This window comes from Meriones unguiculatus, chromosome 21 (genome assembly GCF_030254825.1).
Source record: "Meriones unguiculatus strain TT.TT164.6M chromosome 21, Bangor_MerUng_6.1, whole genome shotgun sequence".
Lineage (NCBI taxonomy): Eukaryota > Metazoa > Chordata > Mammalia > Rodentia > Muridae > Meriones > Meriones unguiculatus.
Window position 1 is genome coordinate 4,187,225 of NC_083368.1, and position 12,603 is coordinate 4,199,827.

The 12,603-nt window shown below is 37.2% G+C and overlaps 1 protein-coding gene across 3 annotated transcripts in view; it reads left to right on the forward strand.

Annotated features, from left to right (window-relative positions):
- Ppm1k (protein phosphatase, Mg2+/Mn2+ dependent 1K) overlaps positions 1-12,198 on the forward strand; it is a 28,665-nt gene extending 16,467 nt beyond the window's left edge. Inside the window, exons 4-7 of one of the 3 annotated variants that reach the window (XM_021661601.2) lie at positions 1,527-1,692; positions 2,218-2,362; positions 4,242-4,376; positions 6,749-12,198. In XM_021661601.2, coding sequence (XP_021517276.1) covers positions 1,527-1,692; positions 2,218-2,362; positions 4,242-4,376; positions 6,749-6,775 — 473 coding nt within the window. In that variant the 3' untranslated portion in view covers positions 6,776-12,198. The other 2 variants (XM_021661600.2, XM_021661599.2) reach the window with 2 other exon arrangements.
- The last annotated feature ends 405 nt before the right edge of the window (positions 12,199-12,603 follow it).

The window sequence follows — 12,603 nt, forward strand, 5'->3', positions numbered from 1 at the left end:
TTAACTATGCCATGTTTACAGGGAACTGGAGTGAATTTCATCATCTACTATTCAGCTTTATTAATCTAAGGGTGGACGTAACTTCTCTTCAGGGGTAGAGGAAGCAAAGATACCAGAAAAAGTTTGGGGCTTTGCGCTAGAAAGCGTGTGTGTGTGTGTGTGTGTGTGTGTGTGTATCTGTGTGTCTGTGGTTGTGTGTACACTTGTAAACTGACATGATTTAGCAGGAAGAATGTACACTGTAGTACTTGAGCAAATGGTCTGTGCTTTGTATTTCTCTCTTCACTAGTAGCTGGTACTACTTTTACTGGACAGGAGTAAGGTATGGAAAAGAATAACCCAAATCTCATAATTACAGAAAAGACAGGTCCAGCAAATCGATCATCCTGTCAGACTAGTGACATTTTCATGTTTTATTTTGACACCTGTTATGCACACAAAGGCATCATAATTAGAGTTTACATCAGCTCTGCTTTTTACACACAGACCATCTGGAAACACTGATGCTTTGTTCAGCAAATTATTTTACCAACTTTTTTGTTTGCCTGGAGCCTTGTTAGTGAGTTAAGTTTCTCTGCATGGTCTCACTTACATAGTAGCATTATATTTGCACAGCTCTTCTTAAATTAGAATGATACTGTCTACATAGCAGCATTACATTTGCATAGCTCTTCTTAAATTAGAATGATACTGTCTACATAGCAGCATTACATTTGCACAGCTCTTCTTAAATTAGAATGATACTGTCTATATAGCAGCATTACATTTGCATAGCTCTTCTTAAATTAGAATGATACTGTCTACATAGCAGCATTATATTTGCACAGCTCTTCTTAAATTAGAATGATACTGTCTACATAGCAGCATTACATTTGCATAGCTCTTCTTAAATTAGAATGATACTGTCTACATAGCAGCATTACATTTGCACAGCTCTTCTTAAATTAGAATGATACTGTCTACATAGCAGCATTACATTTGCATAGCTCTTCTTAAATTAGAATGATACTGTCTACATAGCAGCATTACATTTGCATAGCTCTTCTTAAATTAGAATGATACTGTCTACATAGCAGCATTATATTTGCACAGCTCTTCTTAAATTAGAATGATACTGTCTACATAGCAGCATTACATTTGCATAGCTCTTCTTAAATTAGAATGATACTGTCTACATAGCAGCATTACATTTGCATAGACCTTAAATTAGAATGATACTGTCTACATAGCAGCATTACATTTGCATAGCTCTTCTTAAATTAGAATGATACTGTCTACATAGCAGCATTACATTTGCATAGACCTTTAATTAGAATGATACTGTCTACATAGTAGCATTACATTTGCATAGCTCTTCTTAAATTAGAATGATACTGTCTACATAGTAGCATTATATTTGCATAGCTCTTCTTAAATTAGAATGATACTGTCCCAGCTTTAAATTATCATGCTGATGTTTTATTTTGTAATAAAGAATTCCATTTTTTAATATTTCTATCAATAATCGCTACTCTATTTTATATTAGCAAACCTCCTGACCTCTGGGACTACTGCAACGGTAGCCCTTTTGAGAGATGGCATCGAACTGGTTGTAGCCAGTGTTGGAGACAGCCGGGCTCTTTTGTGTAGAAAAGGAAAACCCATGAAGTTGACCACTGACCATACCCCAGAAAGAAAGGATGAGAAAGAAAGGTACTGTCACCATGACTAGCCATTCTATGGGGTGATAGCTATAGTTGCCATAGAAACCAAGTGTAGAATTTTCCTCTCTGTGCTGGTATAAAACGCAAGGGTCCCTTGCAAGCACTACTGTGCACAACCAATACCTCAGCGCAGATTTTCATGTTTTGTTTGGGTTGGGCTTGTTGAGACTGAATCTTGCTGTGCAGCCCAGTTTGGCTTTCTATCTGTATCCTGCTTCCTTGCGCTGGGATTATCAGAGGTTGTACACCATACATGGCCTAAATTATTCATTTTTATTTTATTTGTTTATGGGCTTAAAAATTTTGGCATTTAAACTTTTGGACTGGCCTTAAGCTCAAAATTCTTCTCAGCCTTCTCAAGTTCCTGGCTTACGGGTGTATGATGATAGACTAGTCTCTAAATTTCAGTTTGTTAAGTTGATATTTAAATCACTACCTTCATTTCCTGCACATTATTATTATTGTTGTTATTGTTATTATTATTACTATTACTATTGCTTTTACTTTTAACTAGGATCAAGAAATGTGGTGGTTTTGTAGCTTGGAATAGCGTGGGACAGCCACATGTAAATGGCAGACTTGCAATGACAAGGAGTATTGGAGATTTGGATCTTAAAGCCAGTGGTGTAATAGCAGAACCTGAGACAACAAGGACTAAGGTAAGAAAGGTCAGGAACCCTGAATCATACAGAGAATGACTGGGGACTGCCTCCTGTTGCTGGCCAGCCTGGAAGATTTACCTAAAGGAAAGATGTTTCTAAAGGGGGACTAATTTGTGAAGAATAAACTTTAATTAAGATACTTCTTTCTGGTCTGATGAGGGTGAAATCTTTGGCTTCTGTTTCCCCCTAGTAGAAGGACTGTGAAGCCCTTCCTTTACTAAAGCCTGCCATTCAAATTCATTGCCTTATCTCAGCTTCGGAGACATTCCTTAGCTTGCCTTCCCCACTGAGCTCAAGAGTTAGCCACTTCTGCTTGTACAGCACAGTGCTTGGTACTCTAAGCTGACCCCAACATGATATGTATCCTGCTGCTTCCTTTTTTAGAGCTCTTGAGTCAGCACAGTAGAATATGGCCTTCACCCATGGCAAGGCATGAATGTATGTAGTTTAAAGAAGGATTTCCAGTCTTAAAGCTATCTCACATTTATTTTATGAAACAAACGTGTATGTATAAGATTTAGTGTGTGACAGCCTCTGTTCAAGATAGAACTATCCTCACTTTACAAGGAAATAAATTAAAACAATAACAAGATCAAAGCATATCAAGTGCTAAAAGTATCCCATCCACACACACACATCCCTCTTCCGCTGCTGCCACCAAGTAATAGAGGCAGCATTTAAATCTAGACTCAGCATTTGGCTGTCTGGCCTCTTTCTTGGTATTGCTAAGTAAAAGTTTATTTATTAAGAGTCTCAGCATCTGCTTTGATACACTGTTGGGTAGAGTCTTTCAGAGGCCCTCTGTGGTAGGCTCCTGTTCTGTTTTCTTCTTCTTCCAATGCCCATCCCATTTGTCTTTCTGAGTGAGGACTGATCATCTTACCCAGGGACCTCCTTCTTCTTAGCTTCTTTAGGTGTACAGATTTTAATATGTTTATTCTATCTTATAGGTCTAGTATCCACTTATAAGTGAGTATATACTGTGTGTGTCTTTCTGCTTCTGGGATACCTCACTCAGGATGATCTTTTCTAGATCCCACCATTTGCCTGCAAATTTCATGGTTTCCTTGTTTTTAATTGCTGAGTAGTATTCCATTGTGTAAATGTATTCCATTGTGTAAATATACTACAATTTCTGTATCCATTTCTCTCTTGAGGGACATCTGGGTTGTTTCCAGGTTCTGGTTATTAATAAAGCTGCTGCAAACAAGGTTACAAAGTGCAGGGAATCCTATGAAAGAAGGGGGAGATAGTGGGACCTGGAGGGGACAGGAGAGCACAAGAAGGAGAGCAACAGAACCAAGAAATCTGGGCACAGGGGTCTTTTCTGAGACTGATACTCCAACCAAGGACCACTCATGGATATAACCTAGAACCCCTGCTCAGATGTAGCCTGTGGCAGCTCAGTATCCAAGTGGGTTCCCTAGTAACGGTAACAAGGACTGTCTCTGACACGAACCGATTGGCTGGCTCTTTAACCACCCCCCACCAAGGGGGCAGCAGCCTTGCCAGGCCACAGAGGAGGACAATGCAGCCAGTCCTGATGAGACCTGATAAGCTAGGGTCAGATGGATAGGGAGGAGAGCCTTCCCTATCAGTGGAGTTGGAGAGGAGAAGGAGAGGAGATGAGGGAGGGAGGGTCAGATTGGGAGGGAATGAGGAAGGGGGCTACAGTTGAGATACAATGTGAATAAACTGTAATTAATTTAAAAAAATAAAAATTAATTTTAAAAAAGTTTATCCTGAGTGGTATTGATTCTTAGCTGCATTTTCAGTTTGCCAATGAATTCTTACACAGATGAGCACTCTGCAAGTTACTGAGTCATTCAAAGGCACCGTCTAGTTTGTGATCATATTTGTTTGTGTCTGGTTGCAGCTCTACCATGCTGAGGACAGTTTCCTGGTCCTCACCACCGATGGGATTAACTTCATGGTGAACAGTCAAGAGATCTGTGACTTTGTCAACCAGTGCCATGATCCTAATGAAGCAGCTCACGCAGTGACTGAACAGGTAACTTAGCAGGGCTTCCAGTGAAAAATTCCCATAGAGAAGAGGCTTAGAGATAGCCCAGATATATGGTGATTTAGCTGGAGTATTACAGTGAATTTGATTCCTTATTCTGTAAAGTTTCTCAGTAGCAAATTTTTAGTCTATACATCAAGGAAATGTGAAGCTTACCTTCTAACTTTGAACACATGTTGAATGAGAGTAATAGCATAATAAGTTATAATAGTAATAAAGTAATCTATCTACATGTATCAACATAAAGCAGCATCACTGTGATTCTCCGAGGTTAGGCTTTTCATAAAAGAGGAAAACAGAGGGACCAAGGCCACATTATAGAACTCAGCCTCAATCCCAGTCAAGCCAATGTCCCTGAATCCCAGTTTGAGCAATGATAACATAGTCAACTTTTGCCTACTGATGTGGGTGTATGAAAGGGACCAATAAAAAATATAGGAAGGTAAATTAATGGGATTTTCTATTAGTTGGAGCTAAGACTTGAAAATGGATAGCCAGAAAAGAACACACAAGTGTTACTTATAGTTTGTTGCTTCTAGTCTGTCCTGATGATGATTTTAAGTCACTGACCATGTTTTAACTCAACATCTATGTCACATTTCCATTATTACGTTTTGGACTGAGAGATAAAATTTAGCACAGACTTTTAAGTACTAATATTTGTGATTAAGACATCAGACCTTTCCTTAGCAGTTATTTACTTATTTATTTATTGTGTGTAGTTGGTTTTGGTTTGTGGCTTTTTGTTTTTTGTTTTTTGGGTTTTTTTTTTTTTTTGTTTTTTTTTTTTTGAGGCATTCTCATGTAGCACAGGCTGGCCTTATATTTGCACAGTATCTGAGGCCAGTCTTGAATTCCTGATCCTTTTACTTGCACCTTTCATGTTCTGGGATTATAGATGTGAACAATACCTGACAGACCTTACTTTAAAAATGTTACTTGCAAAAAAAAAAAAAAGTTACTTGCTTAAAGTTAGTAGGCGTTATCATAATGCATAAATTATTGACTTCCCACCTAGTCTGTCCATGTTAAGCAGTACAAAGAGGCCTTTGAAATGGAAAAAAATAGGCTCAAGTCCATGGATGAATACATCTTTTTTAAAAAAACTCAATTACCCATCTTGTAGATACATGTACTTCAGTTTATACAGGCAATAATATTTATGATAGTAAAAAATATTTATGATTATAATAAAAAAGAAGATATAATGTTTTATATTACTTCTCTCCCATAATGGTTTTTCCAATGAGGAAGTTAATGTTTACTCTTTTATGAAAGGGATCAAAGATACTCTTTTTTTTTATATTCAATCATTTTATTTTTTTCCTTTTTATTTATTTATTTATTTAAAGATGCTCTTTTAGATAGATGGGAAATGCAAACCTTTTTGTACCTATTTGTGTATGTCCCTTTTTTTCAGAATTATCTTGTTAGGTTAAATTATTATTTCATTATTGTGTGTGCATGGATGTGCGTGTATGTGTGTGTTTGTGCACACTGATGTTGTGGTGCTTGTCATGATGTCAGAGGGCAAGATGGAAGAGCTGGTTCTCCTTGCATCACGCAGGGTAGTCCAGCTTGATTTGAAGGCACCCTTCCTCTGAGTCACCTCACCAATCCTTCTCTGTTTAAATTTTGAGAAACAGCCTTAGCAAAGGTTGTGCGTGCCTGTAGCTCTGGCTACTCCGGATACCGAGAGAAGAAGGTTCCTTGAACACAAGAGTTTCTAATGTCCTGAGTAACAGAGAGAACTCATATTTTCCTCCTCTCTTAGTAAAAAAAATAAAAAATAAAAAAGAATGAAGGTCAAATTACCCCTTGAAAATACTTGCAAATCTGCAGTTTGGATTGTGCTTTCTGTAGTTTGTTTCTGTAGTTTGTTTCTATGATGTATTTGTGTAGTTTCTCTGAATTTGGAGACTTTTTGGGCTAATTTGATAGGTGGTAAAACAAATTTATTTTTCAGTACTGGGAACTGAACACAGGGCCTCTTGGATGCTAGACGAAGACTCTACTACTGAATGAAGTCCAAAGCCCCGAGAAAAAGAGATTTTATTGTTTAGCTTGGTATCTTTGTTAGTGGAATTAACTTCTAGTCTTTAATAATTTGTGTTTCTTATTTGTTTTTCTTCTCTGCCTATTTTATTACCATTTTAATGGTTATTTTAACAACTGTCTATTAAGTATAATGTTGTAGAAAATATCTAGGTTATTAATGTTTACTATTATTACTGTGGTTATATTTAACCCGCTACCATATCAATAAAAGACACAAACCCCTGACAGATTTTTAATAAGCCGTATTTCACGGGGGGCTGGGAAGAAATTAACCCCCTAAAAACCACTTCATTATTTTCCAGTTACACATCCCATGTCATCTGCTGTAATCAATCCTGTCTGGGCTACTTCTCATCCAACATAATATAAATATCTGCGCATGCTTTCCATCTGGGCTGCTTCTCTCCAGCCACACCCATCCTCAGAGTCAATTCTTCCTGGCCACGTGGTTCTTCTTTATGGTAACCCATGGAGATCCCCCCTTCCTTCCCCTCTCTTCCCTGTCTCTCCTCTTCCTGTGACCTTCTGTCTTCTGAGCCCTCGAACCTTGGCCATGCCTACCTCATTTCTGCCCTGCCCGGTGTAGGCATTATATAGATCAAACAAGGATTATTTGGCAGCAAGGTTACACAGCAACATTTGGTGTACATAATCTGCTTATGAAACAGTAAAAATCTTGGGAGGCAGTGCCAAGCAACTAACATCTGATGATATGGTGGCTCTCGATCAATCTCCATGGTACAATGGTACCTGACACATTTTAAACGAGGTTTTCGCTTACAATTTGTTTGTAAACCTTGTGTATTTCTTGAAGCTATTTATACCAGTCTTTGTCAATTCTTTCTGCTAGTTTTGGCTCCAGGCTGTTTGATCTGTTTGATGCTAACTGCAACCCTAAGCACTTCTGAATAGTACCGATAACACTCAGCTATTTGAACTGGTCCCTAAAAGTGACTTATAATCCTGCTGCAGACAATTTAGTTTATGCCCACTTATCTGTCATAGAAGGAATATTATAAGCATTTTTCTCATAACTTTGTATATAGCCATTTTTGAGATTTTAAATTTTAAGTTAGCATACAAAGTGGTAGGTTTCTAGCAGTGTTTCCATACAAAGATGTTTTTATATTTTGTTCTTTTTTATCCCTCTCCCAAGCTCTTTAATTTCTTGGGCTACATTCCTACAAGCAGTTGATCTTATGTAGGCTTTTCCAGAATTAGCACTTATGTAGGCTTTTCCATGATTTGTGCCATGCTAAGGGTTTCATGTGTGTCCTCTTTGGAAGGTGCTCAGTTCACACCTCAGTTCACAGGTGGTTTTGTTGCCAAGATTACTAGATTGGAAGATAAGAAATATTTGGTTATGTTATTCATGTACAGTTAATAACCATCTGATATGTGGATGCAGGGTGAAACCATCATAAAACTTGTGAGATAACTGTATTTGTTAACTGTAGAAACAGTTGGCTTTCCAGAGAAAGGATGCTGTCTGTTTGCACAGAAGTCCAGTGACTCCAGGTACTTTTCTCTTCTTCCCTGCACCTGCAGGCAATACAGTATGGTACTGAAGATAACAGCACTGCAGTGGTGGTACCCTTTGGTGCCTGGGGAAAATACAAGAACTCTGAAATAAGCTTCTCATTCAGTAGAAGTTTTGCCTCCAGCGGACGATGGGCCTGATAGTCAGCTTCAACTCGGTGTATCAATGGGCATATCAAGTACCTGGTAATAGCCAGAAAATGGCCTGCACTCATTTGTCCTTGTGACGTGATAGATCCCAACACAGCATAAGCCTACCAGCCACAAACACAGTAGTATTGTCAGAAATCTTCATCAACGTTATGTTCAACTGTATATGCTCAGTGTAAGTACCGTGATGGAGCTGTGAAGGCACTGTGTGTCTCTGCACTGAGTGGGAGAAGAAGCTGGTTTTGTACACTTGATGACTGATAAATCTACGCATTTTGTTTGTGATACTAGAGATGGAATCTGGGGTTTTCTAAGTTTTAAGACTACCAGGCAGATCCAGTTTCTTTTTAGTAAAATTTGTTCTTTATTTATCTGGACAGGGTTTTCTGAATTTTGACAGCTAGTCAGTGTGTTACTTGCAGGTGTCTTTTCTTTCTCTTTGTTTAAAGTAGGTTCTCACTGGTTGGCCTTGAACTCCTAGGTTCAAACAGTCTTCCTACTTCAGCTTCCTGAGTACCTGGGACTGCAGGATGCTCCAACTTAAAAGTGATTTTTGTTGGTTTTTGTTTTGTTTTTATCTTTAATTTTTTTTTTTCAGAGCAGAAGCAGCACAGATTTATTAAAGGAAAGTGAGAACCTACACCCAGGAGATGGGTGAATTCCAAGGGAGTAATACCCACAGTGTTATTTTTTAAATAAATGTACCAAGGAGTGAAAATGAAAACTAGGTTACTGTGTCTTATACTTTGGATCACTTACTACGAAATTTAACCTTGAAAAAGAAACTTCTTCAGACAAAAGACATGGCTAATGAGTATGCATATTTATAAACAGCTCTGTTTTGTATTTCAAATATTTGTATCCTCTTCCCCATTCATTCTTATTTTTATGCAATTAACTATGCTATATAGCTGTAAGTGTTCCTTAGTCTCTGGAGAAGAATGTACTTGCTCTTTGGTTAAAACATATAAAGTGAAACACTGAAAGTGTTAATCTTGTATAAGTTGTTGTATGTTTTGTGTGTAGTATGTTTATATCACATTTTGTGTGCCCAGTAAGCAAGCTGGGTCATTTGTTGGTTAAGATAATGACTGATACTGTCTATAGCTTGGAATTTATGAGTTTGTGTCTCCATTTTCCTCATTTCTAAGGTTTATGCAAAAGAATAAATCTGTTTAAAAGGACATTCAAATATATCAGCTTGCTATATAAATTAGGATTGTAAAGCCACACTCCTTTTTACAAAACTGTATGTAAATTTGCTGTTAAACTGTGAATCCCTGAATGTGTGTTTGGAATTAATCTATAGTTTATTTTCACAAGCTATGTAAATTTGGTTTCTTGTGATGAGTGTATATATGTATATTTTGAAGTAATATAAAATTAAAGGGAACAATCTTGTGCAGCCTTTATCAGGTAGCTTTAAATTATTGATATATTTGACCCCGCGGACACGCCACAGATTGAGTGTCACATTTTCTGCAGTAAAGAATTGGTGGTAGTAGATAACCACTGTGGATTAAAATAGATATGGGGGCCAGATGTGGTGACCTATACCTATACTCTCAGAATTTGTGAGGAGGAGGCAAGAGAATCAGATGGTGACTCTGAGATCAGCCTGGGCTACCTAGCAAGATCCAGAGTAGCCTCAGCCACAATTGTCTGCCAAAACAAAATAACAACAAATGGCTATAAGAGACCTTCTATTGTGTGTACTTTATGTGGATAACCAAAGAACAGAAATAGCCACATTGTTGTATGGTAATTTGAATATAATATTGTGGGATATAAAAAGACCAGGGAATGTTAAGAGAAACTTGGGAGTTTGTGGAAGAAACAAAAGAACCTTTAACTTTTGTTTTAAATATTTAGTAGACAGAAGATGCCTCAAAATAAAATTTCTCATCTTCTTGCTTTTGGGGAATGGAATAAAATACATATTGACTTTATCTACCTACACTAGTTAGAACAGGCTCAATAAAGAATTTAAGGTCTTTTCATGGACATTAGTTAAAAGAAAAAAAAAATTGCCAGGCATATTAGCTTACATGGGGAGTTCCAACATGTAGAAAGCTGAGGCAGACGAGCTCTGAATTTGCTATGAGTTGCATAGCAAGACGCCATCTTAAGAGACAAACCAAATACAGAGAAAGAGTGTAATCTTTGTTCACTCTTTAAGATGAGGAAGCACAGAAATAGTAGCAAAGCTTGGAAGCTTTCTTGTTGAGTCAGGTATTGGGACAAAATTATGAAAACACCCTTTAAAGGCATGTAAAACTTATAAACTAATGTTCATAGCAAAAATCTTGAGCATTAAAATGAAATTCTGATGTGCACACTTCATTTCTGCTTTGAGTTCCTTTCATTACTGTCCCTCTCTCCATTTGAAACTTTGAAGCTAGGGTTGGGCTAGGGTTGTGATGTTCAGAGGTTTAAGGGTCATTCATAGATTGAAGTGAGTTCCAAACATGAAAAGGAACCATCTGTAGATGATGGCCTTGAGTGCACTTGATCCTGTTTATCTGGAAAAGATTTTTGGTGGTGTTGGTGACGTTTGGTGGTGGTTGGTTGCTGGGTTTTGACGGATTTGTCTCAACCTCCTGAGTGCTGAAATTACATGTGCTGTCATGCCTAGTTTTATTTGAAAGAAATTTAAAACCTGAATCCAGTCATTCTTGGTTATGTATAAAAAGTACTGGTCTTCGTAGTGGCTAGGCTGCATCCTTTCCTGCAGGCTTTCTTAACACACATTTGTTAAGATCAAACCTGAATAAAACTACATGTTAATATGAAAAATATGCATGTCTTTATTTTCTAAGTCTATAATTTAAAGAGTATATTATTATAATCCTAACTGATAAGCATACATGCAGGCCTCTGTTTTTTGAAATGATGCAACAGTAGAAAATAAGGGACTTTTCTTACATATTTTTATTTAATATGAATTTATCTGGGAGTTTGATACATAGGTATAGGCTCAGTATAAATGATATAATACAGAAAGTATATTAGTTGTATTAATGTGTGCCTTTCATTTACATACAGTATGTAAAAAATCTTTTTGTGCTACCACCACTTATTTGGTGAAATGTTCTTAAAAGTATTGTGATGTTTTTCAATTATAAATTCATAAGTATTTTATCAATTCAAAAGTAAATGTAGTCCTGCTTTCTGTCAACTATTCATTTGTTATAATTCTTTATGTCTCTTAGCTGCTTCAAATCCAGGCCTTTTCACCCCTTTCAACTGGGTTTAAAAGGTTTTGCTTCTTTGTATTATATGATGTGAACTTCCCCATATTACAACATTTAAAAATTTTTACTTTAAAGAGGTAGTAGTATATAATAAAAAAATATAAAAATTATTTGAAGTTTGAAATTATTTAAAGATTGATTATTAGTTAATTTTCTAAGAATGCATATGAGGTTAATCTCATGGTAAGAAAATGCTTCAAGGTGGGACCTGAGGAGTTCATGTTTAGCGTGAAGCAACTGTAGCCAAGTGTTTGTGTTCTCCTTTACTGTACAGGTTCCCCATATACCTGTGTCTATAAAGCACAGGGCTGTGAAATTTGACCTGTTACATTATATTGAATTTCTTAGATTTCATTATGAGAATGAGTTAAGCAGGAATAACAAGTTGTGTTTTACGAAGTGAACAAACCAAAATGGTAACCTGCCTGCTGCTTTTGGCAGCTGGAATAAGACCAGCTTATTCTTGGTTCTACGGCAGCTCCTGTTGATTGTTTGATGGCTGGAAAGGACCATGGTGTCACAGAGTTCTGGACTGTGAAAGCTCAGATGTGTTCTACCACCAAGAATGACTGACCTGTCATTGGGTGCAAAAGTCAGCATTGTGGTATGAGCTAAATTAATTGAATTTCTACTGAATTTTGGATAACTGTTTTGTAATTTGCCAACCAACGTTGTACTTGGTACAGTCCCTTTGTAGTGAGTTTGACTATTGTCTTAAATGTATGTGCTAAGATAACTGAAAAAACTAAAATCATCCATCTCAGTGTTGAAAACATTCTAATAAAATGCATATAGTAAATGCTTCCTAATCTCCAGTTCTGCTTATTTGGCATCCATGTTTATTATGTCTGTGATCTTCTGAACATTATATAGGAGTGAAGGTCAATAAAAACTTGGGATTTTTTTTTTTTAGTAGACAGATTCTAATTGCCAGTTAATGTCAAGATTCTGTAGAAAAAAAACCATTCTATTTTTGTACAAGGGATTAAAACTAGGGCCTCACAAAGGCAGGCAGGTGCCCTCCACTAAGCCAAACCTCTGGGCCTGTGGGTCTGTGGTGGTTTGAATATGTTTGGCCTCCATAGAGTCATGTATTTAAATGCTTGGCCCACAGGGAATGGCACTATTTGGAGGTATGGCCTTGTTGGAGGAAGTGTGTTCTGTCACTGTGGGGGTGGGCTTTGAGGTATCATAAACCCAGTGCGAAGAAGAGC